An 18309-nucleotide genomic window follows, 5' to 3' on the forward strand; every position below is an offset into this window, starting at 1 on the left:
TGGCTGGAGGTACATTAGGCGGTCACAGGATACAAATTTAACTGTTGGCCAGTACAGACCCCAAAAATTAGGTATTCACCTGACATAGAAGGCTTTTTATGCCGCTGTATATACATAAGGCAAGGACCATTCTTTGTTCTGGGTTGTGGCGGATATGTGTGGGCTGGCATGAGTAAATTCAATTACACGTGGTCATCACAGGTGTTAAAATCCTCTGAGATCCATGCCTCATTCATTTTAAAAAATGTGAGGTAGCTCACACTGTCGTGAGCTAGGTGAGTGCGCTTATCGGTCAATATCTCCCTGCTGCACTAAACGTCCTTTCGGACAGGACACCTGACGAGGGGCAAGCCAAGAGTTCCATGGCAAATTGTGCCAGCTCTGGCCACAGGTCAAGCCTGAACACCCAGTAGTCAAGGGGTTCCTCGCTTCTCAAAGCATCCACATCGGCCGTTAACCCAATGTAGTCGGACACCTGTCGGTCTAGCCAATCCCTGAGGCTGGATCCGAAGGGTGGCTGTCAATGGGTTGGCTGCAAGAATGATCTCATATCCAAAGTGACCAACACATCTTCAAACCGCCATCTTTTTGCAGGTGCGGTAGGATTGGTACCCATACCTTTTTCTGTGGGTGGAAATTCCTCTGCCAGTGCCTGCAAAAACAGAATGAAGCATCTCTCACAGCAAGGCCTGGAAATGCTGAATTCTGACAGCCCTCTGTGATGCTGGTAACATGTCCGCCATTTGTGTTTGTACCAGGGTTAAACTACATTCCCACCCAGTACAGGTCCTTGACTGTTATGCTTTTTATACGGGGGTCCCTCTTCAAACACTGGAGCATGAAGGCCCCCATTTGCACTAAATTGGAAGCGGTGGAGCGCCCTGGCTCCAGCTCATTGCCCAGGACAATGTCGTCTTCGGTATCCTCCCCCCAGCCACGGACCACATTAGGGATCCCCGAAAAGCTTTTCTTGCTCCTCCTCCCCCTATCCACCATCTTCTTCTGACTCGTCTTTAGACTCCTGCTGACTTGTTTCAGATGGAGTAGCCCCCCTGGGAATTCATTCAGCATTGCGACTTCCTCATCTTCCTGATCCTGCTCCTTGACAGCTTGATCAATGACACAATGCAATGCATGCTCCAGAAAGAAGGCATAAGGTGCAATGTCACTGATGGCGCCCTGGCTGCGACTAACCAGTTTGGTGATCTCATCAAATGGCCGCAGAAGTCTGCATGTGTCGCACATGAGCAGCCACTGGCACAGTGAAAAGAAACCAAGCTCCTCAGAAACTGTCCTGCCGCAGAGTTCGAACAGGAAGTCGTTAACGGCACGTTTATGCTGAAGCAGCCTATAAAGCATATACAAGGTGGAGTGGAGTTCCAGCACGTCAGGCAGTCACAAATCAGACGTCTGACGGGCAAGATCTTCAAAAATGGCCAGAGATTTTCCTAGTCTGCAGCAAGACATCCTCGACCCTAGGGTATTTGGCAACAAATTGTTGCATGACTAAATTAAGGATGTGTGCCATGCACGGCACGTGTGTCATTTTGCCCTGTTTCAGCATGCTCAGCAGATTGGCACCGTTGTCGCACAGCACTTGAACAACTGTCAAATTGAGCGGGGTTAGCCATTGATCGGCCTGTGACCGCAGAGCTGAAAGGAGTGCAGGACCGGTGTGGCTCTTGGCTTCCAGCCACAACAGCCGCAGCACAGCATGGCAACGTCTCACCTGGCACGTCGAATAGGTTCTTGGGAGCTTGGGGGGTGCAGCAGAAGAGGCGGTAGCAGAGGAAAAGGAGGAGTCAGCCGAGGAAGAGACGGAGTATAGAGTAGGAGAAGAAGAGGCAGGCCTGCATGCAATCTGTGGCAGTAACACCAAATCCACACGGGTGCCATGGGTTACATGCTTGACGGCCATCAGAAGGTTCAACCAGTGGGCAGTAAAAGTTACGTACCTTCCTTGCCCGTGTTTGCTAGACCACGTGTCTGTGGTCAGATGTATCTTGGCACCGACACTGTGTGCCAGAGATATATTAACTTGCTGAACGTGGCCATATAGTTCAGGGATGCCCTTCTTGGAGAAATATTTCCTTCCGGGGACCCTCCATTGCGGTATGCCAGTGGACACAAATTTTCTAAAGGCCTCCAAGTCCACCAATTTATATGGCAGTAGTTGGCGGGCTAGCAGTTCCGACAAGTCAGCGGTCAGCCTTTGGGCAAGAGGGTTATCTGGCGTCATCAACTTTTTACTCTTGAACATTTGGGCCACGGAAGCCTGCCTTCTGCCAGATGAACGTGATGATGGCGTGGTGGAAGGTGGAGTGGAAGACAAATGGGAGGAGAGAGGAGTAGGAGAAGAGGCAGGATGTGGAGCGCCGGGAGAGTGGCTTTGTGGGTTTTGACAGCGTTGCTCCAAATGGGCTTGTGATGTGAGGCCAGGTGCCTTCTTAAGGCGGTAGTCCCTAGGTGAGTGTTGGGCTTACCATAACTTATGCGTTGACAGCACAGGCTGCAGATGGCAACACTATTATCAGCAGCTAACACGTTAAAAAAGCCCACACTGTGGAGCCATGTGCCAGCATCCTGGGAGCCCAAGATGTGACTCTGCATGGTGGATGGTTTGCACCAGACACATTTGCAGTTTGCTTTTTGCCTCCTGTGCACTGCGAGTTCTGCCTGCTTCTCCTCTTTCTCCTCCCTATCTGCTGCTGCTCTCCCTCTGAACTCCCTTCCTCTCTTGTGTGCACCCATGTGACGTCCATCGACACGTCACCATCGTCACCTTCACCACCACTGACATTAGATATCTCGGAGTAGGCAGCAACAGCGGGGACCACCTTCCTTGGGCTGATCTGAGTACTGTCATCAGACTGCTGGGTGACAGCCGTTGATACCTCCTCTTCCTAATCCGATGCCAAGAACAACTCTGGTGCGCCCTTTAAAGTTATCTCACCCTCCTTCTCCAACTTCCTGCTTAGGCTCCGGCCTGGTGCACCTGCCCGACCCCTACCATCCCTGCGGAATGGCCTGCCTCTTCCTCTGCCTGTCATTGTCTAAATGACCCTCTGCCTAAGTCCATAGAGAAGAGCAGTATTTGTGTAAGAAGGTATATCACAGCCCTAAATCAGTATAGCAATAGCACCCCTCAATCAGTATTTTGTGGAAGAATGTATATAGCACCCCTTAATCAGTATTTGGCGGAAACAGATATATGGCACCCCTCAATCAATTTTTTTGTGGAAGCAGGTGTATCGCAGCCCTCAATCACTATTTGGTGGAAGAAGGTATATAGCAATAGCACCCCTCAATCAGTATTTTGTGGAAGAAGGTATATGGCACCCCTCAATCAGTATTTGGCGGAAACAGGTATATCAAAACAGCTAGTATGGACCAAGCAGTCACATCCAGATTTCAAGGTAAAATCACAATTTATTAAAAAAAAATTACAAACCTAAAACATATATAACAATTATCACTAAGGAACGATCATTCCAACAAGAAACCGGAGGTAATCACTGCAAATTCAAACAATGGAAATAATGTTACTGCAGGCACATACAGGTGTATATAAGATGGCAGATATAATGTCTTGCTCTAGATAAAATTGTATTTTGTGCACTTGATATCATAAGGTAGTCCTTAGTGACACATATCGTCCCCTTTCAAGGGTATATTCCTTTAAAGGCAAAGTAATGACATTTCTTCAGAAGACCGGAAATGTGATTTGACCCGTTTGTAAATGCTAAACCACAGCATGTGCAAACATACTAGCATAAATGTTATGAAACAAAGATGGTAAAGCAGCTCTCACCCACCGTCCACCTGCCTTGAGCACGGATGGCAACCTCCGGACTTGATTGCTGTCAATATCCAAAGCCAAGAAAAATCCAGCTTTCAAGATGCAAAAGGTGGAATCTTTATTGTGCGATTAAAATCCAATACAGGACATCACAGGTTACAGTAACGCTTTTCAGACCACAAGTAAATCAGGGTCCTTCATCATGACAGCATAATGTTAGCATAAAGGTAAGCTCTATAACACAACGTGGTACAGCATAGAATCCGGCTCTCTGTGGCATCCCATTAGGCCTGGACTGCCAATACCACGATTACCTCTCCAGACGATTTTCGCATTACTTTCTTTTCCCAACAAGCGGCGCAGGTAAGAAAGTTTGTCTGTGTCCTTAGCAATCATTGGACCTGTGGTGTATCACATGTTGTGTCATGTGACATGGGCTTGAGGGCGGATCCTTCCAAGTGGAATGTTCGTTTGGCTAGCCAAAAAAATCCAGTAAAGGATTAAACTTCATAAAAGTCCTTCTTGGGTAGACAAGTATCAACCATACGCGTTTCGTGACCCACTCTTGGCCCCTTCCTCAATGATAACCTGCCACAATGATCACCCCTCCTTTTTATATTGAATTTGGGCTATTTTCAAAACCCGGAGTGTATGTTGGTTTCCAAACCTGAAATGGAGTATATCTACCATCTTGTATTCCTACTTGCAAGATGACAGATTAAAAGAAACCATATATATTTATGCATATCATAGATTGGGTCAGAAAATTCTTCAAAAATACATAAAAAACGCATACACGTTTTCAATGCGAAATCGTCTGGAGAGGTAATCGTGGTATTGGCAGTCCAGGACTAGTGGGACGCCAAAGAGAGTCAGACTCTATGCTGTACCACGTTGTGTTATAGAACTAACATTTATACTACAAACCGGATTCCAAAAAAGTTGGGACACTATACAAATCGTGAATAAAAACTGAATGCAATGATGTGGAGGTGCCAACTTCTAATATTTTATTCAGAATAGAACATAAATCACGGAACAAAAGTTTAAACTGAGAAAATGTACCATTTTAAGGGAAAAATATGTTGAATCAGAATTTCATGGTGTCAACAAATCCCCAAAAAGTTGGGACAAGGCCATTTTCACCACTGTGTGGCATCTCCCCTTCTTCTTACAACACTCAACAGACGTCTGGGGACCGAGGAGACCACTTTCTCAAGTTTAGAAATAGGAATGCTCTCCCATTCTTGTCTAATACAGGCCTCTAACTGTTCAATCGTCTTGGGCCTTCTTTGTTGCACCTTCTTCTTTATGATGCACCAAATGTTCTCTATAGGTGAAAGATCTGGACTGCAGACTGGCCATTTCAGTACCCGGATCCTTCTCCTACGCAGCCATGATGTTGTGATTGATGCAGAATGTGGTCTGGCATTATCTTGTTGAAAAATGCAGGGTCTTCCCTGAAAGAGATGACGTCTGGGTGGGAGCATATGTTGTTCTAGAACCTGAATATATTTTTCTGCATTGATGGTGCCTTTCCAGACATGCAAGCTGCCCATGCCACACGCACTCATGCAACCCCATACCATCAGAGATGCAGGCTTCTGAACTGAGCGTTGATAACAACTTGGGTTGTCCTTGTCCTCTTTGGTCCGGATGACATGGCGTCCCAGATTTTCAAAAAGAACTTCGAATCGTGACTCGTCTGACCACAGAACAGTCTTCCATTTTGCCAAACTCCATTTTAAATGATCCCTGGCCCAGTGAAAATGCCTGAGCTTGTGGATCTTGCTTAGAAATGTCTTCTTCTTTGCACTGTAGAGTTTCAGCTGGCAACAGCGGATGGCACGGTGGATTGTGTTCACTGACAATGGTTTCTGGAAGTATTCCTGAGCCCATTCTGTGATTTCCTTTACAGTAGCATTCCTGTTTGTGGTGCAGTGTCGTTTAAGGGCCCGGAGATCACGGGCATCCAGTATGGTTTTACGGCCTTGACCCTTACGCACAGAGATTGTTCCAGATTCTCTGAATCTTCGGATGATGTTATGCACAGTTGATGATGATAGATGCAAAGTCTTTGCAATTTCTCGCTGGGTAACACCTTTCTGATATTGCTCCACTATCTTTCTGCGCAACATTGTGGGAATTGGTGATCCTCTACCCATCTTGGCTTCTGAGAGACACTGCCACTCTGAGAAGCTCTTTTTATACCCAATCATGTTGCCAATTGACCTAATTAGTGTTAATTGGTCTTCCAGCTCTTCATTATGCTCAAATTTACTTTTTCCAGCCTCTTATTGCTACTTGTCTCAACTTTTTGGGGATTTGTTGACACCGTGAAAATTTGAATCAACGTATTTTTCCTTTAAAATGATACATTTACTCGGATTAAACGTTTGATCTGTCATCTACGTTCTATTACAAATAAAATATTGACATTTGCCATCTCCACATCATTGCATTCAGTTTTTATTCACGATTTGTATAGTGTCCCAACTTTTTTGGAATCCGGTTTGTAGTATATTTGCACATGCTGTGGTTGAGCATTTACAAACGGGTCAAATCACATTTCCGGTCTTCTGAAGAAATGTCATTACTTTGCCTTTAAAGGAATATACCCTTGAAAGGGACTATATGTGTAACTGAGGACTACCTTATGATATCAAGTGCACAAAATACAATTTTATCTAGAGAAATACATTATATCTGTCATGTTATATACACCTGTATGTGCCTGCAGTAACATTATTTCCATTGTTTGAATTTGCAGTGATTACCTCCGGTTTCTTGTTGGAATGATCGTTCCTTAGTGATAATTGTTATATATGTTTTTTTTTTTTGTTTTTTTTTATAAATTGTGATTTTACCTTGAAATCTGGATGTGAGTGCTCGTTCCATACTAGCTGTTTTGATATCATTTTCATTGTTGATGTGGTGGATCAATAGGACTTTGTAGCACCTTCCTTTTTATTGTGGGGTGAGCCAGCATATCCATTTCTGCATTTATTGGAAACAGGTATATAGCACCCCTCAATCAGTATTTGGCGGAAACAGGTATATGGCACCCCTCAATCAGTATTTTGTGGAAGCAGGTGTATCGCAGCCCTCAATCAGTATTTGGTGGAAGCAAGTGTATTGCAGCCCTCAATATTAATTTTGTGGAAGAAGGTATATAGCACCCCTCAATCAGTATTTGACGGAAACAGGTATATAGCAACCCTCAGTCAGTATTTGGCGGAAACTGGTATATGGCACCCCTCAATCAGTATTTGGCGGAAACAGGTATATAGCACCCCTCAATCAATATTTTGTGGAAGCAGGTGTATCGCAGCCCTCAATCAGTATTTGGTGGAAGAAGGTATATAGCAATAGCACCCCTTAATCAGTATTTTGTGAAAGAAGGTACAGTACAGACCAAAAGTTTGGACACACCTTCTCATTCAAAGAGTTGTCTTTATTTTTATGACTATGAAAATTGTAGATTCACACTGAAGGCATCAAAACTATGAATTAACACATGTGGAATTATATACATAACAAAAAAGTGTGAAACAAATGAAAATATGTAATATTCTAGGTTCTTCAAAGTAGCCACCTTTTGCTTTGATTACTGCTTTGCACGCTCTTGGCATTCTCTTGATGAGCTTCAAGAGGTAGTCACCTGACATGGTCTTCCAACAGTCTTGAAGGAGTTCCCAGAGATGCTTAGCACTTGTTGGCCCTTTTGCCTTCACTCTGAGGTCCAGCTCACCCCAAACCATCTCGATTGGGTTCAGGTCCGGTGACTGTGGAGGACAGGTCATCTAGCGCAGCACCCCATCACTCTCCTTCATGGTAAAATAGCCCTTACACAGCCTGGAGGTGTGTTTGGGGTCACTGTCCTGTTGAAAAATAAATGATGGTCCAACTAAACGCAAACCGGATGGAATACCATGCCGCTGCAAGATGATGTGGTAGCCATGCTAGTTCAGTATGCCTTCAATTTTGAATAAATCCCCAACAGTGTCACCAGCAAAGCACCCCCACACCATCACACCTCCTCCTCCATGCTTCACAGTGGGAACCAGGCATGTAGAGTCCATTCGTTCACCTTTTCTGCGACGCACAAAGACACGGTGGTTGGAACCAAAGATCTCAAATTTGGACTCATCAGACCAAAGCACAGATTTCCACTGGTCTAATGTCCATTCTTTGTGTTCTTTAGCCCAAACAAGTCTCTTCTGCTTGTTGCCTGTCCTTAGCAGTGGTTTCCTAGCAGATATTCTACCATGAAGAGCTGATTCACACAGTTTCCTCTTAACAGTTGTTCTAGAGATGTGTCTGCTGCTAGAACTCTGTGTGGCATTGACCTGGTCTCTAATCTGAGCTGCTGTTAACCTGCAATTTCTGAGGCTGGTGACTCTGATGAACTTATCCTCCGCAGCACAGGTGACTCTTGGTCTTCCTTTCTGGGGCAGTCCGCATGTGAGCCAGTTTCTTTGTTGCGCTTGATGGTTTTTGTGACTGCACTTGGGGACACTTTCAAAGTTTTCAGAATTTTTCGGACTGACTGACCTTCATTTCTTAAAGTAATGGTGGCCACTCGTTTTTCTTTACTTAGCTGCTTTTTCCTTGCCATAATACAAATTCTTACAGTCTATTCAGTAGGACTATAAGCTGTGTATGCACCTGACTTCTCCACAACGCAACTGATGGTCCCAACCCCATTTATAAGGCAAGAAATCCCACTTATTAAACCTGACAAGGCACACCTGTGAAGTGAAAACCATTTCAGGTGACTACCTCTTTAAGCTCATCAAGAGAATGCCAAGAGTGTGCAAAGCAGTAATCAAAGCAAAAGGTGGCTACTTTGAAGAGCCTAGAATATGACATATTTTCAGTTTTTTGTTATGTGAATCTACAATTTTCATAGTCATGAAAATAAAGAAAACTCTTTGAATGAGAAGGTGTGTCCAAACTTTTGGTCTGTACTGTATATGGCACCCCTCAATCAGTATTTTGTGGAAGCAGGTGTATCACAGTCCTAAATCAGGATTTTGTGGAAGAAGGTATATCGCAGCCCTCAAGCAGTTTTTTTGGGGGCAACAGGTATATCACATCCGTTGCAATTAGTTACTCCAATAGCGTTTGTCCCTTTATCTAGCTGCGGTATCGCAGCAGAACTGCACGCAACTGCTGCACAATACAAATACCCTATAATATAATTTCTATGTTAAAAAGTATATTATAAGTCTATCACACCCCTCTATTTCACACCTATCGATAGCACACCTATACCAGTCCTTAAAAGGACTTTTGTGGCCCTATTAGCTAGTGTTTGGTGTCCCTAACTGTCCCTGCTCCAAAATGCAACCTCTGCCTACACTGGCAAAACACATAATGTAAAATGGCTGTCAGATCAGGTTCTGTTATAGGGTTGGGGGTGTGTCCATGTGCTGAAACGTCTCAATTGGCTGTCCTGTCCCACCTGATAGATGTGTCATTGGTCAAAGTTCGGAGCTATGCAAAAAAATATGGCACTTGCGAATATCGCCATATGTTCGCATGTTCGGCGAATTGTAAATGTGCAAAGTTTGCTGCGAACCGCAAGGCCATTTCTATATGAGATAAATATTCTTAAATTTTAATAGTGCAGGCGTTTTGGGACACAGCGGTGCCTATGATATTTATTCATTATTGTTTATTGTTATTTTAATTTTCGAGAAAGGGGTGATTATATATTTTTTAAGACTTTTTTATTACTTTTTTTTTATCTCTCCTAGGGGACCTCAACATGCAATCATCAGATTGCTATTTCTATTCAGTAATAGGATTTAATGCATTACTGAATTGAAAATTCTGTATATTTCAATGCAGTGCTGCCACCTGCGAGTCTGCATTGGAATATACCTGTGATAGACTTGGTAGGCCTATTACCACTGAGAAACATCTTCTCCAATCTCAGAAAGGCGAAGGTGTTCTGGCCCCGGGAGCACAGCTTTCCACTCTCAGATACTATGGTCATTTGACAATGGTATCTGACGCGTTAAATGTTTGTGATCAGCATTAACATCGATTGCAGACATTAGTCTGGGTGTCGCTGAGTGAAGCAGTAGGCACTCTGTGGCTTTAAGGGGTTAAAGAACTTACTACTTACAAAATCATTTTAGTGTTCATACAATTCAACAGAATTGTAATGAAGAACAAAACTTATAATATAAAACTTGTTACCCTTCTTTGGTGAACAATTCAATTTCTAAGCTATTACCATGGTAAAACCCCTGAGCAAGTTTCTTCTCTTGCATAACACCTATTACCATTCCTGCCTCAAAGATGCTTCATGTAGGTGGTAGCCATAGTATTCTATGATTATCGCCTAATTGTGAGCAGGTTGAACTTAGTATGCTACATCATATTGTGAAGTTGACAGGTCTTGCTGATGTGTTTCTAGTAAACTGTGAGCTCTGCACTATATATCATAGCTTATAATGTTAAAATAGTTATAACAGAGTTCCATTTATCTTTTATATAAACTTTGCTATTTTCATATTATGTTGATATTTAATCTGCCTTTTTACCAACAAGATTTCTGTCCCTTTCCAGTGTGTGACCATGGTATAGCAACAGATCTGGTGCTAATGGTGGATATTTCTCAACATACAATTCGGCAAAACAAAGACTTGAAAGATTTCTTAATTAAGGTCTTATCCGATCTGAAGATAAGTGATCACTGCGTTCATGTGGGCCTGGTGGCATTCAGTGGTGAAGCAAAAGTCATTCTCCCCCTCAATACCGGAGTCAACATGTCTATTGTGGAAAAGCATATTTTAGACCTTCAACCATCAAATGAAAAGATTGCAAGAATTGGAAGAGCAATCAATTATACTAGAGGTGAAGTGTATGGTGATAATCTGGCAAGCAGAAAGAACCAGGGAATAAAACAGATAACAGTCCTGGTCAGTCATAAGTCCTCTACAGATAATGTAACTGAGGCAGCCTATTTACTTAGACGAAAAAAAATTCGAATTTTTACCGTCGCCGTTTCTGAAGCAAATGATACCCAAATCAACCAAATTGCATCGCATCCGACTCGAAATTATAAAATCAAGGTGAAGACATTTTCTGATCTTTTAAAAAGCACAGATACTTTATTGAAGAAAATTGAGAATGATGTTGAAAGAGATACTCGTTCTTCACCTAAACTGACCCATGAGACAAAATTAGGTAAGATTATATTTAAAGAGAGAAAATTCTCCTAAGATGATGTAGATTTTATTAAATAGTACATTATCGTGGGGTGATTAAAGTGGGTAAAGTTATCATTTAACAAAAAATTAAGAAGTAACCTTCAAGTAAAGAAATATTAGTAGTCAGAACTGGTTTTGCATCTCAGGAGCTTGTGGCTGACTGTTATGTTAAGCTTCAACCATCAAGTAGGCCATACCTTAAAAAGTTATTTTTCAATTTTTCTATTAATAGCACAGGTGAATATACTGTAAGAATGATGTTCTCCATTCATTCTCAATTCACTGCCCAAATCTGTTTTTAGTAATGAAGACAGCCTACCTGCTCACTGAAGGATCAGTATATGGACAGGGGAGGAGGAGGAGGAGATGAAGAGTGGGGCTGCTGGAGACAGGCAGAGATACTATCAGAGAGACTATTACTGTTTTTTAAGTGATTTACTATCTTCATTTACGGGATTCACATCTAAACTGCTTAGTTCTAATGTGCCTCATAACTGCTGCTTCTGAGTGTGTTACAGAGAGTTAGGGTGCAGAATACCCTGTTTCTCCATGTCCTGTATACATGTAGACATGATACCACCTATCCTTCAGCCACTAGCTTGGAGAAAACTGGAAATTACAGATAGAGATTGCAGCTACTGAAGCTAAGAGTAAGCACACATTACTATAATGTATTAAATATGCCAATTCAAATTAATAAATAATCATATATTATATGGTTGCATCATCTCCACTATAGGGGCAGCCATCTTTTGAAAATCTTCCTTGTTGTGGCTAATCAAAGAAGGGAGTTGAGCTGGGGACCTCATCTAAGAAATCCATACACCCTAATTGGGCATATGGAATAAAGTTGTCTTGATGGAATACATACAATTACAAAATTAAGGACATTCCTGACAAAGAGATTAAATGCTACAAATGTTCTGTGAAGGGAAGAACAAGGCATTTGAGTTCACCATATATCTGTAGATTTCATAAATTTTAATCTTTTATAAATCTGAATATTGACAACTGAGTGTAAAATGAAATAATGTATAAATTATAATTTTACAATATAATATAACAATTTGTGTTCAATGCTATTTTAATTTTTTTGTAGGATGTCAGAAAACAGACCGAGCTGATATTTATCTGCTCATTGATGGCTCTGGAAGTATTTATCCCGATGATTTTACAGCCATGAAGTCATTTCTGGTGGATCTCATAGATATGTTTGACATTGGGTCTCAGAAGGTTCGCCTTGGGGCTGTACAGTACTCTGACCGAAGTCAACTGGAGATTGGTATTGGAAAAAAGTACTCTAAAATCCAGTTGAAACTTGAGACAAGGAACATTAGGCAGCTAGGTGGAGGAACCAACACAGGAGCAGCAATAAATTTCACTTGTGAATTTATATTAGATCCCGCTAATATCAGGAAAGGGAATGTGCCTGTGTATTTTATCGTACTTACAGATGGAGATTCTCAAGATAGTGTGAAGGAGGCTGCCATGATCCTCAGAGAAAACAAAGTGAATATGTTTGCAATTGGGGTTAAAGAAGCCAACCAAACTCAGTTGCTGGAAATCACTGGAGATCCCAAAAGGGTCCATTATGTAAATAATTTTGATTCTCTGAAAGACATAAAAATTTTGCTAGCCCAGCAAATCTGTTCTAGTGAAGGTAATGTAAGCAATGTGTTATAAAATAACCAAAAAATGTATATGAAATACTCATCTAATTCTAGCGGAATTAAGTCTTTTATTTTTGTTTTTATAGTTTGCCATAAAGTGCAAGCTGATGTGATGTTCCTGGTTGACAGTTCTGGAAGTATAGGCACAGATAATTTTAATAAAATGAAGAATTTTATGAAAAGTCTGGTTAACAAGACGGACATTGGGCCAGATAACTTACAGTTCGGTATTGTTCAATTCAGTAATGATAGCATGGAGGTGCTACAGCTAAGAAAGGATAGAACCAAAGCTATTATCTGGGATGCTATTGACAAAATGGGATATATGGCCCAGGGTTCATACACCGGGAAAGCCTTGGAATTTGTGTCTCAATACTTCACAGAAATCAAAGGCGCAAGACCCAAGGTGAAAAAACTCCTGATACTTATAACAGATGGAAAAGCACAAGATGATATCAAACTACAGTCGGCAGCTCTGAGGAATAGTGATGTAAGCATTATCTCTATGGGCATTTTCAATGCAGATAAAACTCAACTAGAAGAAATAAGTGGGCCTACAGGACAAGTACATTATGCAGAGTCTTTTGAAACATTAAAGTTTGAAGAACAAAAATTGCTTGCTGACATCTGTAAAGAAGGTCAGTATACATGGAGGTAGCATGTACACAAGTTGTAGTTATTTTCCTGTACTATAGAATTGCTCTGTCTAGTTATAAGTAACTAAAATGCCCTAGTTAATTGTCCTCATATCAGCTGCAGATCAGCCAGTTCCTGGGCTCCTTTTCTGCCATTGAGGGTGGCCGCACTGATTCTAAACTACCTGATGCTTGACCATTATGGATGGCAGAAGACTAGCACAGAAACTGTTGAATCTGCAGCTAAAACGATGAAAAGAAGGAAACCGGGTAAATATGCTTTTTTCTGGCCAGTTAATAGGAATTTTTTCCTTGAACAGGAGGGTTGCTTTAATGTTTGCTCGGCTGTTTTTGGAAGTTGTATGGTCAGCCCATTATAGTCAACGGCTAACTAGTCAGTGGCTATGATAAGTAAAGGGGAGCCCACAGTTGATGAAAACTTTCCTAGCAGTGCTGCCACTTTGTTGTAGTGATTTATAAAGGTGACCATACACATTATATGTTGACTGATAGATGTTTTGGTCAGGCATGTTGGATTTGACGAGCCTTTTTTTTCTCAAGGGAGATAAGCCCCCTCCTGTAAGGCTGGTTTCACATCATCGTTTCATTATCCTTTCTTCTGATCCGTCAGATGAACAAAAAAAAACAGCATTCTGCATTTTTTTTACAGGATTAGGCCTCATGCACACGGCCAGGCCGTGCTTATATTACAGCCCACTTTAATTGGTCTGCAATCTTGAAGGTGCGGTGCAGAACTGAGGCACAGAACCCCATGGAAGCCTCTGGACCACAAAAAAATGTTCTATTTTTTGGAGGTGTGGACTCATCATGGATCTATTTAAGTTGAATAGGTCTGGATCCATCTGCGGCAGCCTCATGGATGGTGCCCATGCATTGGGGACCGCAAATTGCGGTCCACAAATGTACGGAACGGCCTAGCATCAGCCATGTGCATGAGGCCTTGACCTAAGCGGCTAATTCCCCACTTCCTATTGGGAGCACATATACGCTTGGCCAGGCATGAATGTGTATGGGGGTCAGAAGAATTTTTATATTGACCTAAAGCAAATAATAGGGATATGTGACAAATCTGATTCAAAGATAGTAGCCAAAAATCCCTTTCCTTTATTTAAAAAATGTGTTTAAAAAAAATGTTTCTTGTATGTTCACAGATTGTCCTCGAATACAACAGGCAGACATTGTGTTTGTGATTGATACATCAAGTAGTATCACCCCTGATCAAGCTAAGATAATCCAATCCTTTGTTATATCTTTTGTGAATAAATCAGATGTTGCACCAGATAAAGTTCAATTTGGAGCTCTTAAATACGCAGATGATCCCTATAAGATGTTTAACCTAAATAGGTACAGAAATAAAAATGATGTTATTACAGCTATTGAAGGAGATAAACAATCAGGAATAAACACATATACCGCTAAGGCCTTGGAATTTTCAAAAACATTCTTTACAGAAAAACAAGGCAGCCGTCAACGTAGAGGAGTCCCTCAGTATCTTCTTATTATAACTGATGGTGAATCTCATGACAAACATAATCTTAATGAAGCATCTAAACAGCTACATGATGCTGGGATCATCGTAAATGCCATTGGAGTAGGTGAAGCCCAAACTGAAGAGCTAAAGACAATGGCAGGAAGCACGGGCAAATGGTTCTTTATTAAGGAGTTTGAGGAATTAAAGGACATTTTTGTGAACATATCTGAAGTCGTATGTGAAAAATCAGGCAAGTCATATTCTGCAATATCTTTAAAATTTGTTAACATACTGTTTTTCTGGTATCATTGAATCAAGCACATAATAGTTCTATATTTAATGTATAAATAAATCATTTTATTATAGGTTTTTTCGGTGTTATAGATATTGATGTCCTGGGTGTTGACACACACGGGGATTGTCTGCGTGTTGATACCCACGATAAAATATCAGATACGTGGGTGTCAACACCCAGAAGGCCCACAAATAAGCTGTTTGCAGCCATCTCCAGAACTATCACAGAGAACAGAGCTAGAAACACAACTCCATGCACTGCTAGTGGTTGTGCCAGGGTACTGCTGATCAGCTACTGCTCCCACATGTAGAATAAAATGCCATAGCACCACTCATTTTATACATTTCGCTTTTGCAGGGAACACAGGAAACGTGTGGACCTTGGAATACTCAGGTTTCCTACCAGACAGTCTTATACTCTTATTTTCCATGTGTTTTAATAGCTATTAATAACATTGTGTATGTATTCTTTAAAGGGTAGGTCCACTTATACAGGTAATCTGATTCTCATCATTCTAATACCACTGAAATAAAACATGAGTCAGTTATGCAGGAAGCCTTTTAAATATATACAGACCTATGTGTCTCAACGATGGTCAGACCAGGATTTTCAGCAATAATATGGAAACTAAATACTCCCCCCCCCCCCTTCCCCAGCTCTACTGCTAAAGACATATTAGGATAAACATTACATTCATTCAGTGCTTCCAAACATGCAGGGAGGGTAATACAGCACCACATATCTCTTACGTCCAGTGGTGTCTTCTCTGAGGTAGATGTTCTCTTTCCTCATCTTCTCCATTCGGACCAGACCACCATAATGAATTACTTCTGCCACATCATAACTTTTCCTTGCTGCTCTTCTTATATCTTCTATATAAAAGAATCTTCATATAAAAGAGAGGATAAAAAAAATATATAAAAATTATATTATCCTTCAGGCGGACATAAAAAAAACGCCTCTAAGTTCTTTTTATCAAGTATCTTAATTTGATTTGTGCAAGCAGTGAGACAAAGGAACAATTGTATATGCAAAAATATACAATTGTTTATTATAGAAACAAAGAATATAAAAACAATACAACTGCAAAACAAATGATGAAGTTACAAAGTAACACCCAAACTGTACCACACGGTGGTGTTGACACACCCCTATCTGACCAGCACAGTATGATTTAATGATTCATGACAATCAGTGTTATACTTTTAACAAACGGACTCATATACCAAGAGAAACTTAGGATCTTCTGTTATCAAACAGGCTATAACAATAAAACACGGATTTACAGGAAAATAACTGTTATCCCTTGACTCTGTTTTCCTATGACCAATCAAAAATATATGATATTAATATGATAAAATATTCAGCTCGGCAATCAGACTAAGGAAAATAACTTTCCAAGGGTTTAGTCCTATTTTCAAATAATGTCAGATCTTCCATTAACAATATGCATCTTTGCTAAGAGAATAATCAGCATTATGGAGGCACCTAAGACTATATATTCCCACAATATGGGAACTCTTGGCTATATACCGAGAGAAATATCTTATTAATATCATGAGTAGTAAACAAAATATACGTTACCGGGTCAAAGGTAGACAGAGTTCCGATGGGACCAGTTCTGAAGAACTTTCCTAGTAATCCAAAAATAATAATCCAAGTTTCTTCTGATAAAGTTTTTTCTTTTTGATTGAATGAATGGATCAATGGATATATGGATCTTTTTTTTTTCTCTCTCTAGCTCTCCCGCTACCCCGCACACGAGTAATTATTCCCCCCCCTTATCTAAGAATCATCCCCTTTAGATTAGGGATTCCCAATCAGGTAAGGTGGGCGTACTTGCATGCTAATAACACCATGATGTCATATAAACTCCTAATATGGTATAGAACAAATAATGAAATAATATAATATTGTCCCTCTGCCTCCAGAAGGCACTGCGGTATTGTAAATGAACATCACAACTTTAAGCATTAAAATTAAATATCTAATAATACGTTCTCATGACCTTCTTGACCTATTTAAATATAAATCATTGAGGAAGGTCTTTTCCTGACACTTTTAATTACCTATATCCTGGACTTGGACTTGACTGTCTTCTGCTATCTTTTTGAAATATAGGTTGACTTGATGAAAATTTTATATAGCGGCTTTGATGCTTGTCATCGGAACTTGTATATTTCATTTATCTGCATCCATGAATAGCTATTGTTTTGAAATGGCATTTACTCTTCCCAGAAATCCAATTAACATAAACTTACTTGTTTCTATACCTTCTACAATACCTTCTAAATGGTAAATACATGGTATGACATATATATAAATCGATACATTGTTACACATAGATAATACATTATATGAATTATTGATTAACATATGTTGTAAACTAAATATACCATGCAGAGATATATATAATATAATTATGAATATATAAATTGAATCTCATACAGCAGGTGTGCCTCAAGGATATGAGTCCTTATCAAGTAACCTTGTTCCCTCCGGACAGACATGTCTTAGGGAGTTGACTCACTCCTTACAGATGGTCCCATATCTTTAGCAATAACTTTTAAACACAATGTCCGTTTATGTTCAAAATTATATTTTTATAAATTGAACTTGCCATGAACTCATCTTGGCTCCCTCAGCCACATAATAGAACTTTGGTTCAGGCTGATTTTATTCTTAAAGGCAATGAGATGAGCATACATTTTGATTATAATGTCATTAGATAATATTGTATACGTATGAAAATGCACAACACCCCCCCCCCTCCCATACCTTGCTTGAACTTGATACTGTACATATCACAGCTATGACAGCTGGAGCTTCTGTATTCTATTTGCTTTAAAGTAAGACATGACCGCAGGATCGGATTATACAAACGGCCCAAGATTGTCTGTGTCAAAAATCGGAACCAAAAAGTTGCACAAAAGGGTGCCATTTGGGCATCTCAGGTTTCTTTCTTCCTAACATGGTCGACAAGAAGGCATGGCTTGGCTGAAAAGTGGTGGTACTTTGTGTGAAAGGGACAGGGCCTATGAGGCACCATTTTCCACCAAAATTGTGGCATAAATCTGGAGTAAAATTCTGTCTTAAAGTAAGCCAATCAATAGTTGGTATACAGTCAGCGAAAAGTCTCTATCACTGTACCAGATTCATCCTCCATCCTGAGCCCCTGTGATAAATCTGGTG

General features: G+C 40.7%; 1 protein-coding gene and 1 long non-coding RNA gene across 4 annotated transcripts in view; one reads left to right on the forward strand and one right to left on the reverse strand.

Moving 5' to 3' along the window:
* LOC122937796 (collagen alpha-6(VI) chain-like) overlaps positions 1-18309 on the forward strand; it is a 280737-nt gene that overhangs the window by 139093 nt on the left and 123335 nt on the right. For all 3 annotated transcript variants that reach the window (XM_044292846.1, XM_044292844.1, XM_044292845.1), the window contains 4 exons: positions 10382-11002; positions 12125-12685; positions 12782-13333; positions 14503-15072. In XM_044292846.1, coding sequence (XP_044148781.1) covers positions 10382-11002; positions 12125-12685; positions 12782-13333; positions 14503-15072 — 2304 coding nt within the window. The remainder of the gene's footprint in view (positions 1-10381; positions 11003-12124; positions 12686-12781; positions 13334-14502; positions 15073-18309) is intronic.
* The window catches only part of LOC122937797, a 38405-nt gene continuing 35946 nt past the window's right edge, over positions 15851-18309 (reverse strand). Inside the window, exon 3 of the long non-coding RNA XR_006389921.1 lies at positions 15851-16003. This is a non-coding gene — a long non-coding RNA (uncharacterized LOC122937797). The remainder of the gene's footprint in view (positions 16004-18309) is intronic.

Source organism: Bufo gargarizans, chromosome 5 (assembly GCF_014858855.1).
Source record: "Bufo gargarizans isolate SCDJY-AF-19 chromosome 5, ASM1485885v1, whole genome shotgun sequence".
NCBI classification, from domain to species: domain Eukaryota; kingdom Metazoa; phylum Chordata; class Amphibia; order Anura; family Bufonidae; genus Bufo; species Bufo gargarizans.